Source organism: Dermacentor silvarum, chromosome 3 (assembly GCF_013339745.2).
Source record: "Dermacentor silvarum isolate Dsil-2018 chromosome 3, BIME_Dsil_1.4, whole genome shotgun sequence".
Taxonomy (NCBI): domain Eukaryota; kingdom Metazoa; phylum Arthropoda; class Arachnida; order Ixodida; family Ixodidae; genus Dermacentor; species Dermacentor silvarum.
The window spans coordinates 191,963,173-191,981,050 of record NC_051156.1 but is presented as its reverse complement, the minus strand read 5'-3'; the positions used below and the strand labels follow the sequence as shown (position 1 = coordinate 191,981,050).

The following is a 17,878-nucleotide window of genomic DNA, read 5'->3' as shown; positions in this document are numbered from 1 at the left end:
TAGGCGTTCGTGTCCGGCATGGGGCAAACATATGTATTCACTCGATATACTGTCGCGGTGAGTGGGACTTCCTCGATTTGTCAGCGCCCATCGACACGTTCCATTGATGTGATTCGGCTAGCTGGCATTGGTTAATAGAAGGCGCAATGCCATTTATTTGGTGCAAAAATTAATGAATTAGCTACTTTCCATTTCGGTTTTGGCTTTTTTTCATGAGTACCGTACGGCAGCAGTCGGTTTGTAGTGATGCAATTTGATAAACAATTCGAAGTGCCTAGAACATAAATGTGTGAAACAAGATAACATGCTCACCAATCTGCTGTGCAGTGAAGGCAAAATATAGGTTTGCACACCATTACTCTCTAAAACCTTGCTGGACAAGGTTATAACAAAGATTACTATAAAACTGATGCTGTAGCAAGTCAAAATGCTATTGTTACCAACATTTGTCACACTTATATCAGAATGTTAGGGTTTTATTCTTTCTCAAAGTGGTTATATAAACATGTGATATTCATGAAACAAATTTTCTTAAAAGTTATTAGCTACATTTTTTTTCTAGTGGCTGAAAATGAAAATTGCCATAAAAAGCATTGTTAGGCATGAAAGATACACACCATCACATTACAGTAAATAAGTTTTGCAGTGTTGGGTAGGAACAATTAATAATTTCGTACAAATTGTTCTGCACAGTGCAGTTTCACTTCTGTGTGCAAAGTTCCAACTACCCTCACGACATCAGAAAAATCTCCAGGTAGTACTTCCCACATTAAAAGGAATTGGAGAGAGTGCAATACCGGGCCAACCCGCGGCAGAGGTGAAGCAGGCTTCGAGCACTCCGCCAACTTCCAAAAATATCTTTAATACTTTGGAATTGGAGATGGTCAGCAAAACACTTAGTACACTTGAGCTGGAATGACCCATATATGGTATATACACACAGTAAAACCTTGCTAGTTCAAGGGGGAGCCAGAATTACTTCATTATACTCCTGTTTCATTAAAGTACGACTATATAGATATATAATTGAACTGGAGAATATCAAGCTCGGATATAAATTCTTGTGTATATGGAACAGCAGTAAAATCGCCTTGAAAATTTATAAAATTTTTACTTTATATATCGAATTGCCTATCGAACTATTTCTGATCTTTAGATTTGATATATAGTCAAACCTCGATATAACGAACCTCAATTTAATGAAATTCATGATGTAATGAACTATTTTTATCTCTTGATCTTAGTTCCATTGAACTAATGAAAATGAGGTATAACGAAGTTTTTCACTGCAAGTACAACTTCGTTGCATTGAGGTTCGACTGTACTATATATAATCCAGGACCTTCGTCCCATTGCGCTAAAAAAAAAATCCTAGCTATGCCACTGATTTCAGAAGTGCAGTGAACTGCCGTTATTAACAAAAGCTCCTCCAGTCTGCAACAAGAATACTTATCCTATGCACACACTTCTTAGTCAATTCCAGACACCATCCAGAAGCCCTCAATGTTTTGTTATCAAATACACAAAGCAAAAGCAACTTTTCTTGATCACCTTTATTCACACAACTCTCACAAATGGCTCCACAGCCCCAGGAGATTTTGTTCACTAAACATGACAGTGGCTGTGTTGTACACGCACACACAGATGCAGAAACAGGACACAGGGAAGGAAAATAAGACTTCCAGAACTCGTACCACACAGGAACTTCAAAATGCCTGCCAAGCAGTCGCACGCAGTGGTGCACAGTAGCACTTCACTGGATTTTAGCCTATGCCACCGCATAATTGCAATAGTATCATCCAAAGCTAGAGGCAGATGGCACCTGTCCCAACACTTTCGACCTCCGATGTATCAAAAGCCTCGTAATGACCAGGAAACATCGGCACTGCTGCAATTTTATTTTTGGTGACTAGCAGACTTTTGGACAGAAGGGGAAAAAAAAAAAGGAAGACTGGCTCGCACCGGGGCGGAGAAGAAATGAGGCAGTTACATACTGCCACCTCTACGATGTAAGTGCCTAGAAGGAAGGGTTAAAGGGTCAGCAACAGAGCTTCCTTGTCGGTTTGGCCTACTGGGGGTGGCGGAAGTTCTTGCCAGCGTAGACAGCATTGCCTCCAAGCTGCTCCTCAATACGCAGCAGCTGGTTGTACTTGCACAGACGCTCGGAACGGCAGGGGGCGCCAGTCTTGATCTGTCCCGTGCTCAGACCCACCACGATGTCTGCGATTGTCGAATCTTCGGTCTCGCCGCTGCGGTGGGACACCATGGTCCCCCAGCCGCTCTTGCGGGCCAGCTGATGACTGCATGTGCAGAGAGGAGTGGATACGGCCAACTCAGAAACACGATGAAAGACAATGACAAATGTTTATGTGGATCAGTGCCACAATGTTCCACGCAACAATTACTGTATTTACTAGTGTAGAGACTTGAACTCCCCTCTTTTCATGATCAAAATTGAGAAAATATTTGTAAAAAATATTACTGATACCGAATGCCATGCACTCGAAATATAGATACCATAACTAAATGTCTTAACAATCTCGCTCGTTACCACACTTGTCTGTGGGATTTTCCTGCAGAATGTGCATAACTGGTACTTCATCTCGCGCGGCTGCACTATCAGCATGGAATTCTATGGGAGGGTAAACAGGAGTCGGAAAAAGCCACGATATAGCCGGTTCTGCACTACTGTAAAACCTTGTTAATTTGGAAAATTGGACTCGTCCTCGGGTCCCAGCAGGTGTATGCATTATTAAGTGCAATCACTCTCGTTAATTTGGACGTATCTGGCAGCACATCAGTTCATCCGGACAACTTTCGGAGCTCGGCGAGCGCCGCAAATGTGCAATGCAAAAAAGCAAAAATGGTGCTACTGTCCAACTTAAACGAAGTGGTGGAGCCTGCATTGCCGTAATCAGGGGAAATCGTACGTGAATGACAGCATCAACAGAATGCTTCGTCCCTATTTGTACCTTTAAAGCCTGTATCCTTGCGTTTACCGCCGCACATAACACAGCGTCGGCCACATGCCTTCAAGACTCCAATTGCCATCCATGACAGTGGCGATAGCGACCGCGGTTTCATCTGCAGCTTTTGCAGTATTGTTGCAGCAAACGATAGTTTCGTTCCGACTCTCGGCTGTGTGCGTTCAGAACTGCAAGATCGCTATCTATGATCGTCTCGACAGCGGCCACTGTTTCATCTGCAGCGGTTGCTGCAAACAGTAGTTTCGAGCTAAGCTGTCGAACATGAAGAGCACAGGCTACATTGCGATGGATGGATGATCTGTTAGCAACAAGCTCACTGGCTAAAAAATAATTGGGCTGTGCGCACGGTAGTGAAAAGTGTTTCAGATGAAGATGCGCGGCGCGGCCGTGCTGTGAAGGAAGTCGCGAGGCCGTTGCCACTGCAAGCGCTAATCAGCCACGAGACGACGAGAATTGCTGCTTCTACACCGATTTTGTGAAAACAGAAACAGGACTTGTCGATTCATTTAGTAAATAGTGTTGATAAAGTATATAGTGGAAAATAGTGTTGACGTAGCAAGCATTTGTTTTCTTGATACCCTCGATATTTTGATATTCGGTTAATTCAGACATTTTTTTCAGTCTCCTGAAATCCGAATTAACAAGGTTTTATTCTATGTATAAGCAGTTATGTTATAAGTGATCTAAGCTGTTAGTACATGAAAAATTCGGCACCAGAGTGCTTTTATTCAACTTACGCCCGGATCGATTCTGTGACGCTGCCAATCTGGTTGACCTTGAGGAGCAGGCAGTTGCAGGCATTCTTGTCCACGGCCGTCTGAATCCGCTTGGGATTAGTGACAGTCAGGTCATCTCTGAAAAGTTAAACATGTGGGGTTAACACTGACAGCACACGAGTTTAGCAGGTAGAAAAAGCCTGAAGAAAATAGCTTTCCAAAAACAAGAACACTTCGCCATTACCGCGTTTAGAACTGATACCAAGGGTTACACAAAATGCTGTCCTGGTCACTTATTTACACATTTGCAGAAGGTCGCAGGATTAAACAAAATCAGTATAGAATTCATTCCATGTTCTGGCCAACTAGGACTAATGCAAATGCAGCAAATTATTGATTCATTTAATGTCCCACGGATTTAAGGATGTTATTTATTGTTGCAAGACAATACAGGGGCTTCAGAGTTAACTTCGGCCAGTTGGGTTTCTTTACCGTGCACTCAAACCATGTCACAATGAATGCTTTTTGCATTTCTTCCAAGTGCATCCTCCTTTTACCACGATTGGGTTTGAAGTGTTTATATGTTTGAAGTGAAAAGAGCGATGAATGATGATAAGGAGGTGTCCATCACGTTGTGGTCATTCTAGAGTCGTGCATTGAGTCCAGTGCTTGAAGGAAGGCTATAGTTGCTCCGATGACCACAGCTGCGCTGTTGGCGTCAGGCCAACGACCTAATACACATTGTTAAAGCCAGAATGCAATGCAATATTTCTTTTCTAAATCGATAAATTGTGGAAGTTAATCGGGAAAAATGGAATGGGGTCTAATTTGTTCAAAGCGCTCAGAAGAACTTAAGATGCCATTCAGGGAATCCAGTTCGAGAACCCTTGGGACTCTTGAGTATAAATGTCGGCCAATGATGGGCAACCCTCAACTCTGACCAGCCAGCGAACACTTACCCAACAATCTGGATCTGGGTCGCTGTGTTAAGGGCAGTCCAGGCATCCCAGTCGTCCTGCTCAAAGGGGTCCTCAATGGAGACGATGGGGTAAGACCGGATGAAATCCTCATACATAGCCTTCAGCGCATCCCGGTCCAGGTAAGCATCAGGGTTGGAATTCGGGTTCTTGAAGTCAAGATCGTACTTGCCTGCAAGAAAGTGAATTAATTGGTCAATGCACCCACTACACGTCTTCAATAGCACTGCCAAATCAGTAAACAATTTGTTGTCATGTTGGACAGCAATGACATTGAAATCTAAGCGTTTTTTTTTTTTTTTTAACTCGAGGTACCATGGAAAATAACCCCTTTAGTGGCAGAGTCGGTCTTGGCAGAGCTTAGGTGACTGAATGATGACTGAACACACATAATCCCTTGCTGAAAACTCCTATTTTCACCCGGCCATACGAAGCACAACCAAGAACAGTAGCTCAAAATGAATGCAGTACTACGAATTTTACCACGAAGCCACACCTCAAGGAAAAATTTACATACAGGCAAACGCCTGTATAATGAAATGCTTGGGACCTCGAAAATACTTCTCTGTACAGGTCACTTCGTTGTAAAGGTCATGTACTAGTATATCGCTCAAAATAGAGTAGGCTAAGCACGCACATTCAATAAATGTAAACCTGTATCTAAAATGAATTCAAGAGAGACTTAGTGAAGTAAGTCGCTATTTCTATTTTTTCACAATTCGTCCGACAGAATGGGCAACTGCAGCCAACCTTATTGCATCGAGGTTCACAGAATGCTCAGTGACAAAATGCAAGAGCTATGCAAAGTAAAGCTGCGGATCATCGAATGGTGCAATCGCCTCCCTTGCTGTCAAAATTCATAGTTTGTTTACAGGGTTTTCATCCCTGTTGTTTTCGCAGACATTTGCGATGTTTCCACCCTAGATGGCTTGAAGATGTCGTCAGCTGTCAGTTACGATTACATTGTCAGTTTATGATTAAATGCAACGTGTTCGTCAGCTGTCACACCCACTGACATGTTAGAACAAGCAGTGTACGAGTTGAGAGATTCCTGAAGCAGTGTAGTAGCACTACTACTGAAACCAGCACGCTCGTGAAGTATGTAGCTAGCACTGCCGTTAGAACTAGTGCAGACTGCACCTCGGTGATGTCTGTGGAAAGCAGTGGCAGCACCGCTACATGCATTCGTTCCTTCGTTATATGGGTCATGTTGTTGTAAAAGCGTTCGACTGTATAACCAGACACCCGAATTATTCGACACTGCAAAGCCAAGGTTCCCCCCCTTCTGCCCCCCTTCCTTAGTGACCCCCCTTTTATTTATTTATTTTTTCCTTTATACTCCTGCTACCCTCTTCTTCACTTAGGCCAATGTGCCATTCTGCCATATAAATGGACTATTCATTCATATGGAAATAGTCATGCTTAAAATCATGCATGAAAAGCCAATTCCTCACCATCCTTGTAGAACTCCGAGGCAGCAACGTCCATTCCAATTTCAACTTGTCCCGTGTACCCAGCCAAATTGATGGCCTCCTGGATCAACTCGAGGGCCTCCTTGTTGTCCTGGATGTTTGGCGCAAAGCCACCCTCGTCACCGACAGAAGTGGCATCTAACCCGAACCTGTTGGAAAACAGACAACAAGAACGTTGAGCCTAGGGGTAGCACAAAGTGGGGGAAATGTAGGCAGGTTAACAATAAAGTAAAACCTCAGTCACATCGAACATGCAGAAAATACTCTTGATTTATCCAATACAGTGTAGACTGCTTATAACGTAAGTCACCGGAGTCGCGAATATCTGCACTATAAGCGGTATCGCACTATAACCAAAACAACTATTTTCAAGCCCTGCAAGTATACAAAACATGTAGACGAAGGATGTAGACACGCTTTGTAATATCGCATGCACATCGCGATTACGTTTTCGCCAGTGAGCTGGCGAAAACATAATCGCTGGCGAAAACGTAATCGCGATGTAGTCGGTGCTCTTCAAGCTCGACAGCTTTGCACCGAGTCAAAACGAAACAACTGTTTGCCGCAACCGCTGCAGAAAAAACCATGACCGCTATCAACGCGATTATGAACGGCGATTTTGCGGTGCTGAAGGCACGCGCCCGACGCACGCACCAAGTCGTCCAGTCGCTGCAACAACAAACCGCGGTCGCTATTCATGCATCATCGATGGCGACTACGCAGTTTAAGCACGCGGCCGACGCGCGTACCGAGTAAAAAGGAAACTACTGTTCGCCACAACCGCTGCGGAGAAAAATGCGGCCGCTATCGAAGCGATCGTGGATGACGACTACGCAGTTACGAAAGCACGCGGCCAACACAATGTTAAGCGCGGCGGTAAACGCAAGAATACAGGCTTTAGAGACACAAATAGGCTCGAAGCGTTCCGGCGTTGCTGTCATTCACGTATGATTTCAACTGATGACTGTGGCGATGCGGACTCCACTGCTTCGTTTTGGTTGGATGCTAGCGCCGTTCCTGCTCTTTTGTGTCGCACATTTACGGCGATCCTCGCTCACCTAGCTCCGAAAGTAGTCTGAATTAACCGGTGCGGGGCCAAATAAGTCCGATTTAACGAGAGTTTGATTGCCTTGAATAATGCATACGCCGGCCGGGAGCACGCACCTTGTTGAGAAGCGTGCTCGCTGCTGCCCTTGTCGGCGATATTTTACCGCGGAAGCCACATTATAACCAGTATTTCGTCTCGCGCGGCTGCACTGTAAGCGGTATGCGTATAGATGGAGTGCTATGGGAAAATTAACGAGTCTGAAAAGATCGTACTATATCCGGTCCTGCACTATAAGCGGTTACGTTATAAGTGGTCTATACTGTATTAGTTATTGGATAAATACACACAGGGGGGGGGGGGGGGGGGGGGGGGGTAACGTGATCGGGTGAAATGCAAGCAGGTGCCTCCAACAAGCCAGCAAAGGGTGTCCTGCAGATTTGGATTACCCACAGACATCTTGACGTACCGAATAAGGCTTGAGAACAATAAATTACATACATGCGCTCTGTACCACCACGAATACATAACTGCCCTAACTGGCGTTATCGCGCACTACTGGCACGTTTCCTGGCCAACTGTGGTCCAACCAAGCCACGTCAGCAGCCAGAACTTGCAGGCTGCTGACAGACTTTTCCAACATGGAGGGGACTACTTGCGGATCCACATTCCATTACTACAGCCGTCAGTCAAGCCCACTCATCTGATCTCAGAACTGATTTCTGATCAGGTATACGAGTGCTAACACATAAACGAGCACGCCGCCGGCAGTTTTTTCGGACACCAAGGGGACCGCACGAGTTTGTCACACGGCTGTCAGTCTACCCCTTGCATCTAATCTCACGCCTGATCCCCGATAAGGTCTAAGAGTGTAAACACAGGCAGCGAGCTTTCCACGGTGGCTTATCACCAGCCACATTGCTGGCCGCACTGCTAGGCCTAACTAAACCAGCGCCGCTTTGTCAGGGGTCTGCAACCAAAATTGCAGCTTCGATGGCGGCAACTTTGTTGATGCTGGAAACATTGGTACTAAGTGGCGGTGCCACAGGAATCACGCTGGCTCAAAAAAAATCAGGAGTCTGAAAAAATCAGTTGGCAACTATATTTGACATTTTTGCAACCAGAATATACATTTTGAGACATGCTTAAACAAAAATTTGCTTTACTATAATCGATACCATGTTGAAACCCACATTTTCAATTTTGCTATAGCAGCAGAATATTCAATTGAAATAAAGTATGGCCAACCAAATTTTATATTTACTTCCGTCACATCTGTGTGCATTATATATAGTAGACTTCCGTTAATTCGATCACACCAAATGTTCCAGCCAGTGCACCCCCACATTTCTATGGGCCTAAACTTTTATTTTGATCCTAAAACTGGTCTTCACCAGATAATTCAAATTTGACCTTGGCACCTTTATGGCACCTTTATTTTCCTACGAAAATTGCCTGCATGGTGCAAAACCACGTTCGCGGCGTTTGTACGCTTTACCGCATAACATGGCTGTACTGCGGCAAAGTTGACTTTAAAAACGGTGCAGCGAAACAGTGCATTAACTTTAGAAAACTGGGCGCTATTGAGCAACACATATTTAGACCCTTGCCCATTCTTCTTGCTAAATACTTGGGGGCACGTTAGATTTCTACTTTGGACACAAAGTGGACACGAGTTTGATTCAGGGGCGTGTTAGAATCGGACAATTACTTGCAAATGAATCAGCGGTGTGTTTTGGCATTTTTTCTGCATCTTGCTTAATTAGACGTGCCACATAATTTGATCAATTTTGTCAGTCTCGTCAGGGTTGAAATAACAGAAGTTGCCTGCATCGAGGTTCAACTTTAGATTATATAATGAATATGCAACAAAAAATGTTCGCTCTATTTCACACTTCAAGTGCAAGTAAACTTTGTGGGAAAACTGATCTGACTGCCTGTGCGGATTTCACTTTTGATTCATTAACAGGCCTATCTAATTAATGTTGTACGCATACTACAAAATAAAAATTAAGCTAAAAATCTGCGCACTGTATAGCATCAACTATTACTGAATAGGTTCGCATCTCATTCCACTGCTGCTTGCTTCGTAACTGCTATAAACATTGCTGCTCAGTTATTAAGCCAGCAATATGGTGGTGTCCATTTGCATTCTGTATATTCCATTAGATCAAGCATTCCAACTTTTCATATGCGACAGGTTTTTATGGCACTTGTAATCCTAAGCATAAACTTGGCATTGCTGATTGTAGGAAGGACCATAAGAAAGAGGTACAGCAAAATTTAAAGCAAGCAAGGCAGGGTGATAAAGGACAAAAGGCAGAGTGATCAAAATTAGAAGGAGGCCCTCCCTTGAGCATGAATAGAATTTTATTAAAACAATGCAATGAAGACGAGTGCCTGCGATCAAACAGTGACAATGCCAATGCGTTACACACATTTGCAATGCACTGGGGACAGATACAGACAGTGCACAGGCAAAGCTTCCAGGCTGCACTGTTCCAGGTATATCGCTTAGTCATCCGTTCTACATCTAACAAACAATTATATTTTGTGGAGGCACAATAAAAAGGAGCAGCAAACAATTCCGAGGTGCGTCAAAAATAATAAGGAAAGGGCGCACTTGCTCGAAATTCAATGGCAGCAAGCAAATAGGGTCTCTCAAATACTCTGGAGACGCACCTAAGTGAGGGTGTGGCATCAAATTAACAGAGAGGGTGATCCTCACTTTTTCTTGATAACACCCTTGAGGTTGTGGTAGACTTCGGAGCCCATGCGCATGGCCTCAGTGAAAGAGCTGGCGCCCGTTGGCAGGATCATGAACTCCTGCATGGCCAGCTTGTTGCCAGCGTGGCTGCCACCATTGATCACGTTGAAAGCGGGCACCGGCATAACCACCTTCGAGTTGCCCGCCAGATCGGCAATGTGGCGGTAGAGTGGTACTCCCTTCTGCGCTGCGCCTGCCTTGCACACCGCCAGCGACACACCGAGAATCGCGTTTGCGCCCAGGTTGCCTGCATGCAAACATTGCAAACATGAGGGCAATTAAAGACCAACTGCAAGAAAATTTCGCTTCGGCTAATTTTGTTATAAATGAGCATGGCATATAGCACTGAAGCAATTTTGGACGCAATTTCGGCAAATATAACGTGAGCAATGGAACAGCTCTATGCAAGTTCTTAACTTGCATTACTACATTTGTCCACTTCAGATGCTTTAGCAGCTGACAGAATTGAGAGATCAGTTTTTTGGGGGTGGAGTTAAGGAGTTGGAAACATATTGTGGAATCCTTGGGTCCCATGACCGCCGCACGCACAGCGAACGTCAGGCGCATGCGCGGTAAGGAGAGTTGGGAGAGGTGAAACTTTCCTTCCACGGGCGGCGCAAACTTTCCTTCCGCGGACGGTGCACGGGAATCTCAAGCGCTATCAGCGCCACCAGGTGGGTCACGTGAGATTCCCGCTGACATCGCCCGGGTCTCTTTGGTCCCCAGCAAGCGGCGATGGCAGAAGCCCCCCCCCCTTGTTCCCCAGTTGGTAAGTGGGAAGCCCTTCTGTACCTAGTGTATTATTCTCTTCGAGGGAACCCTCAGCGATGTCAACTATAGCTAGCTGGCCTGCTCGAAGTGTTAGTTGCAGTCGTAATAAATGCTTTCCCAGTGTACACGTGGTTGTCGTCTTTTGTTTCCTCGAGCTTGTGCCGGACCGCGGTTGATGCGCAGGCATGCGCCAACCGCGGGGCTCGGGGTGCCGAGGCAGAGGGCCGTTGGCTTAGCCCCCATATCCCGACATTTTGGCATTCCCAACATGGGGCAAACTCTTGGAAAACGGGACGACGATCAGTTCAGTGCGAGGAATACATGTACTTTGTCCGGACCAGCATTAGGCCTCAGCCGAAATTGCTAGCTAGATTGGGCATGTGCTTTCTTGAGTGTGAGTTAACGCTGCACCAGTGTCACCGAACTCACGTAGACGCCGAGATTTGCAGCAAGTTTTCTCCTAAGAGTACGCCCGAAGCGAGTGAGTGCAGCAGCCGACGCGGTGGTCGATTTTCCCTGAACATATGATATGTAAATAGCCTCCTATCTGTATCTTTGGCTCTGGGAGCCGGGCACCGGAAACATTGGCTAGGACGTCAGCGGGGCGCAGTCCCAGGTGCCGGCTCGAAAGCTGCGTGTTGAGCAGAGAGCGGGGACCACTTACTAGGCTTGCATCTCTTCGCGGCGGCTCATTGGAACCCTTTATGGGTCTTTTGTGGCATTGGTATTGGTATCTGTCATGGACGCGATTAGGCCTAAGGCTCTGCGGAGCTGCCGGTCACATGTTTGAAGACGATCATGCCGTGACATTTAGCGGGTGCAAAAGGATTCACTAGTTCTACTATATTCGCCCGAGCGGAGAAACCTCGTTCGAAATAGAAAGCTTATTTTGTTCAGATGGACTCAATATTTTGCGGGCGGATTAACGGAAATCTCGGGGGACCATAGAGCGCTTTGTTCATATGAGCATCGCCCACTTTCACGCTGGATCGGAGCGGCAAAATTTAGTCGAAGCGAATAACTTCATTCAAACGAACTGGATTGTTTTTGTTTTTTTCTCGTTGCCGCATAAAGCTATGCAGTAGACGGGTGGTACAGCATCATGTTAGACGGCTGACACTGCTCTACTGCCTTAATTCTAAGTGTTTGTGGAGTGCATTTGAGCGACTTTGCAGAACGAATGAAGCCGCCTGGCCTTGCTATTGCTGCCATCGTCCACGTACCTGCCTGCTGTCTCGGCCTCAAATCGCAGCGGAGGTCCCTCCTTGTTCCCGGCCCGATGCAGCAGCACATGCCAACCACGAGGAGGGAGGCCCACCATCATACTCCCACGAGGATGCATCGGTGTGAGGTTCATCGTGCCGTCGCGCGTGCCGCTTCACGAAAGTCCTCACCCGTTGTTCCCGGGTGGACATTGCGGCGCCCATCTTGAGGGCAAGCCATCTTCAGCCCCCGTCATCGTCAACCACTGTGACAGCTACCATATCTGGGTGGCCGCCACACAGGACTGTGCTGCCTATCAAAGTGGATTCTGCCATTTCCTGCTGGAGTTTACCATCGCATCTGCCCGGATAATTTGTCATAGCCGTCGTCCCAGCGATTTCTCCGCCAGAGGGCAACATTTAAGGGTGGAGGGATGTGGGAATCCTCGGGTCCCATGACCGCTGCACACGCAGCAAACGTCGCGTCAGGCGCATGCGCGCCAAGGAGAGTTGGGAGAGGGGAAACTTTCCTTCCGCGGGCGGCGCACGAGAATCGCAAGTGCTATCAGCGCCACCAGGTGCGTCACGTGAGATCCCGCTGACCTCGCCCGGGTCTCTTTGGTCCCCAGCAAGCGGCGATGGCAGAAGTCTCCGCCGCCACTCCCGTATTCCCACACGTGGTTAGTCAACCGCGTTCTTGCAGCGCGTTTGCCCCCCCCCCCCCCCCTCTTTCCCCAGTTGGTAAGTTGAAAGCCCTTCTGTACCTAGTGTATTATTCTCTTCGAGGGAACGCTCAGCGATGTCAACTATAGCTAGCTGGCCTGCTCGAAGTGTCAGTTGCAGTCGTAATAAATGCTTTCCGAGTGTACACGTGGTTGTCTATTGTTTCCTCGAGCTTGTAGCGGGACCGCGGTTGATGCGCAGGCATGCGCCAACCGCGGGGCTCGGGGTGCCGAGGCAGACGGCCGTTGGCATCCCCCCCCCCCCCCACCTATCCCGACCATAGTATATATAATAAAAAAGCTTTTAGCAGTTATAATATAGCTCTGCTTCAAGATACAAACTGGGACAGCTTCAGAATTTATGGATGAGAAAAAAAAATTTTTTTCACAGAATTTTGGTATTGAGTACGGAGTTTCTGGCATTAATGATAGGCGGCAAGCCTGAATGACAGGCACTGAATGACAAGCAGCAAGTGTAATTTCTTGGATTACAGCAGAAACACAGGACAAGGATGCAGTTTGCATCCTTGTCCTTGCATCGGACAAACCGATGCAAGGTTTCCAGGTGCAATGGTATCATGTAGGCATGTAAAGCAAATGCAATGTACACCTGTATTTCACATCCGACGAGAACTGTCTATACAAGTTCCAAATAAAGCCATCGGTGAATTGGGGTGAAGCGTGCTTGCAGCATTCTGTCTGGTGCTGCGCCCCTATTGCTGAAAATGTTTCTGCAAAATACTTTCTTTTCATTGAATGTGCTTATTTTTGGCTCTATTTTGCCCATTTAGATAAAAAATAAACACTTCCTTCGAGTATTTATGTCTCGACTTTAAAGACCTTGAGGAGGTATGCTATAAAGTATAAAAATTCTCGCTAGTCTGTCAATGTTTGTACATGCCACTGCTGCTTCACCTTGCGCACGCTCCCCACCAGCGCACTTCTGCAAATAACAAGAGCACAAACACTGACCTTTGTTCTCGGTGCCGTCCAGCTGAAGCATGAATTCGTCAATGCTCGTCTGGTCAGTGACATCGAAGTTCTTGCCAATGAGCTGAGGTGCAATCACTTGGTTCACATTGTTCACAGCCTTAGAAACACCCTTGCCCATGTACTTCGACTTGTCTCCATCACGCAGTTCGAGAGCCTCGTGGATTCCAGTCGATGCTCCCGATGGCACAGCAGCACGGAACAGTCCTGCAGGAGGTGCATTCACGCATTGCGAAAACCAGTTATAGCGAGACAGAAGGCAAATACTAAATCGGGCTTAACTGGCTCAGAACTCACTTGTCATTTCAGAGGGTAAAGAATATGCGAGCGATGTTATATTGTGAGTGGTGTTACTATAAATGGAGCCACACTGTACTTGCTACCTAAGAAATACAATACACTAATTTGTCCTTTCCCGTGTCATTTTAAAGCCCTGGCACCAACAGACATATGTGCGCACAACCAGAAAAACAATAGATGAATCTAAAGAACTGCAGTGTAAGTAGGCTTGAGATTTTACGCTGCTATTTATTTTTCAGTTATATTTATTGCATAGTTCACAGAAAAATTTCTTGTGAACGACAATTGCAAACAACTAAGTATACAACAAGATAAACAACAAAATATTGTCATATTGTATTGTCTCTCTTCAAAAGGAGAGTTGCCCCATTAAAACATCTTTTTTACATCATACATATAAAAATAGGATGACAACCGCAAACTTTGCAGTATAGACTAGTCAAAAGATTACATTACTGCCCTTAACAAGCTATGTATATTCCTTAGCTGTACTGTCGTGAGCAATATGAGCGGGAACACGCGAACGCGTGGCAAATAGCCTCGAAACCGAGTTGGAGCGATACGCGGATGGCGCTCTTCTGCTAACTGTTGGCACTCCCACTGCGTGTGCGTTTGTCGAAAACGGCAGCTTACGGTGTTTCACTGGCCGCCGACAGCCAATAAGACGGTAAAGTGTCGCAGTGACTTACAGCAAGTCATTTTTTTTTTCATGTTTTTTTTTAATTTTTGTTCTTTGTGCAACCGTATGAAGGAACTTTTAGATCTCGGCTCGTATTTTAAACCAATTTTTTTGTATATCAATCGACGCGACGAGTTGCTAACGCATTAAAACAGTGCTATATATATACTTTTCGCCACACTTCGGCGCACAAAGTTACCAGTAAACCACAATACCAAACAGTTATCACAGTGCGCTGGCGATGTGAAGTACCGCACTTTGTGTAAACAGACCCATGGTGGGAGTACCAACAGTCATTAGCACAGCGTCCCCTTTTCCACTTTGTTTCCGACGGCGGCTGCTGCGTATAGCCCATAGCAGGGTTCGAGGCTATCTAACACGCACTCCTGTGTTCCCGCTCATATTGCTCACGATAGTACACTCATGCACCAACTATACTGTTTGACCTACATAGACACTTCTTAAAGACAGGACTGTGGACGTGCTCAATCTCTGTGATGCATGTGAAATGTATCACGTTTGCTTGACAAACTCAAGCTATTTGACCAGGTCTACTAAACTAATGCTTGTTACGGATGAAATGGCTCCCGAGGACATTGCATTAATTTTCCTTAGTGATACAATTGCTGGCAATAGTCCCGTTTTGATGGGAGTGGAATGTAAAAATGCTCGTGCATTTAGATTTGGGTGTGCATTAAAGAACCACAGATCTGGAGTTCCTGAACAAGAAGAGGCATGAGCATAGAAAAGTTGTATTCACCACAAGAAATGAGGATACTTAGGTACAAGCAAACCAGCCATTCTTTTGCAGTTTGTGTCCAAGTTACCTTTTGCACGAAAATTCAGCAAATCAGATGCGGCGAGATGACTAGCAGTTTTACAACATTACCTCAGTTCCAACCCATAATTAGACATCATGCACCTTTCAAAGCCATCGTAAATTTGTGCACGATATTTATCATTGCATTCCTGAGAGTCGATGCACACAGCAGCTTGCTGCTTTTATGTATTCCCAGGTACAGCAGGAACAACCACCACTGATTCATGCCTGCAATGACAAAATCTTTGGGGCCCACCAAGAGTCTAAAATCTGGTGTTTTTAGCTCTACCTAATTTGAAAATTTTTACATTGCACATGCTTTTTAGTAAAAAGCATGAACTTGGAAGCCCAGAGAACATTGCATACTTTTATTGGATACACTGAATATACATATATTTTACTTGGATTAGTGGTTTTAAAGGCCTGTTCATTAGGCAGATGCCACTCTCTTTACTGCCAAACAATCATTCAAGATAAATTAAGAAGGTTCCGCGACCTAAAGGCTTTCCACAACTTCCTGTATTTATTTATTGATTTAATCAATACTGTCAGTGGCCTTTTGGCAGCCAAAGCAGCAATGGTACAGGAAAAAAATACGATAACAAATACATGGGTAAAATAATTCAGCAAAACATAGGAGCAACCCAGGCGCTGAGGGTACTATCAAAACAAAAACAAACTAAGAGGGCATTAAGTCACCACACAAACAGGAGTCAGTAAAAAAAAATTATTTCTCTCGTTTTTCGCTTTTATTTCTCCTTTCGTATCAAACAATGAACAAGGAACCTTACTTAACAATGTTAAACACAGCTGATAACAAAGATGCGGGTGACGTCTTTTGTGTCACCTCGTGTGGCAATGAATTCCATTCTGATTTCTTTCACAGAAACAAAGAATTAAAGATAAGTGGCGGTTCTCATTTGGGGCGTTAATTTTTTCTCGTGTTTGCCTCAAGTCGGTTGGGTGGTATTAACCTGCATATACGAATGAAAGTCTAGTTTTGTTCGGCTGGTGTCAATACTAAAGAGCATCTGCAGTCGGTGAATATAATAAAAGTAGTGAATATAATGTACCTAGTTCTGTTCTACACAGCTTTGGCAACATCTAAAATGAAAGTAAAAATACACTTGAGATATATCAAGGTCAACCAAGATAAAATCGAGCTCAAAAGCAACTCAAAATACACTACCTTCTGGGCCTTTGTGCCGTTATTATTTTTATCCAAGCGGTTTTGGATGCATTCCAACTCGGAGAATGCCAACAACCTCCCAAGCAGTGACAGCTGTCGCATTCTGACCCTGGGTAATCATTAGCAAACTCATTTATTGCAGCTCGTTCACATCCAGCACCTTATATTTACTTTTGAAGTTGCTACCGGTCTCCTTGGATGAGAAGAAAAAAAATTCGCTACAAGCCCTCGATGGCATTTCATGAACCACTCCCGCAGGCATTCCCTGCCACTACTATCCCTGGAAAAACAGGCCTACTGTATGTCGAGTAAGCTTACACGCTTTAAAAATTACCACCCAATGAACTATGCGGACTTAAGAACGGATCGTCCACCGGTCACAGGCAACTAAACGCAGTCTTGCAGCATCCACCAGTGCTACCGCGCAAGTACGTGACCTTCACCGCATCACCACCCCGCATCGACCTATGACCTATCGAAATACCACAACATCGTTCATACCTTTCTCAGTCAGCAAGTCGACTTCCACGGTCGGGTTTCCTCTGCTGTCGAAGATCTGGCGGGCGTATATCCTCTTGATCGGCATTATCACTCTGCGAGAAAATTAGCGATTAAAGCCAAATGACAACCGAAGTCCTGCTTCTAACCACAACAAACTGTCCGGCACAACGAATCCGCTAGTGAAGGTATGGAAGCACGCAGGGTAAGCAACAAATCTAATTACTTCGAAATGATGCAACAAATGAACTGTCAATACGACGAGCCAATACAATTTTACAGCGCGATTTTGATGCTCTAGATGTCGGGAGCTCACGGTTGATTGCCAATTTATCAGCGCCGGCGAAAATGTCAAGAAAAATCGGGCCGACGCATTAGCGGCAATCACATATGACAATATAGACGACGGGAAGCGCTACTCGATTCGTTAGCTGCGGAGTAGCCTTCTGTACCCGGCAGCAGTCCCTTTTCGAACCCAAGGTCGAACAATGTCACCCCAGGCAGGAAGGGTGAGCCGGCTTCGCTGGGAGGGCTACCGAAGGGACACCACTCGTCTCCTTGCCCTACGTGCAAAAGCGCGTTCACTTACGATTTAGGGAAGCTCCAAAGAAGGCGAAAGAGCAGGCTGCTTAGCCGCACACGTTTGACAGGGCTTCCCGGTCGAACTGACCCGTGCCGATCGACTGTCGTACGAAGAGAACGTTCAGACAGGCGCACGGGAGAACGACGAGGAGGAGGCGACG

At 45.6% G+C, this 17,878-nt stretch overlaps 1 protein-coding gene across 1 annotated transcript; it reads right to left on the bottom strand.

The window, feature by feature from the left end:
• Positions 1–1,538: 1,538 nt before the first annotated feature.
• On the bottom strand, positions 1,539–17,872 carry LOC119446349 (enolase). Its single transcript, XM_037710762.2, has 8 exons — positions 17,725–17,872; positions 17,139–17,230; positions 13,632–13,856; positions 9,926–10,211; positions 6,135–6,301; positions 4,663–4,852; positions 3,725–3,841; positions 1,539–2,300 (listed from the first exon to the last, which is right to left on the bottom strand). The coding sequence occupies exons 2-8, from the start codon at positions 17,221–17,223 to the stop codon at positions 2,069–2,071; spliced, it is 1,302 nt and encodes a 433-aa protein (XP_037566690.1). The 5' UTR covers positions 17,224–17,230; positions 17,725–17,872; the 3' UTR covers positions 1,539–2,068.
• Between the last annotated feature and the right edge of the window lie 6 nt (positions 17,873–17,878).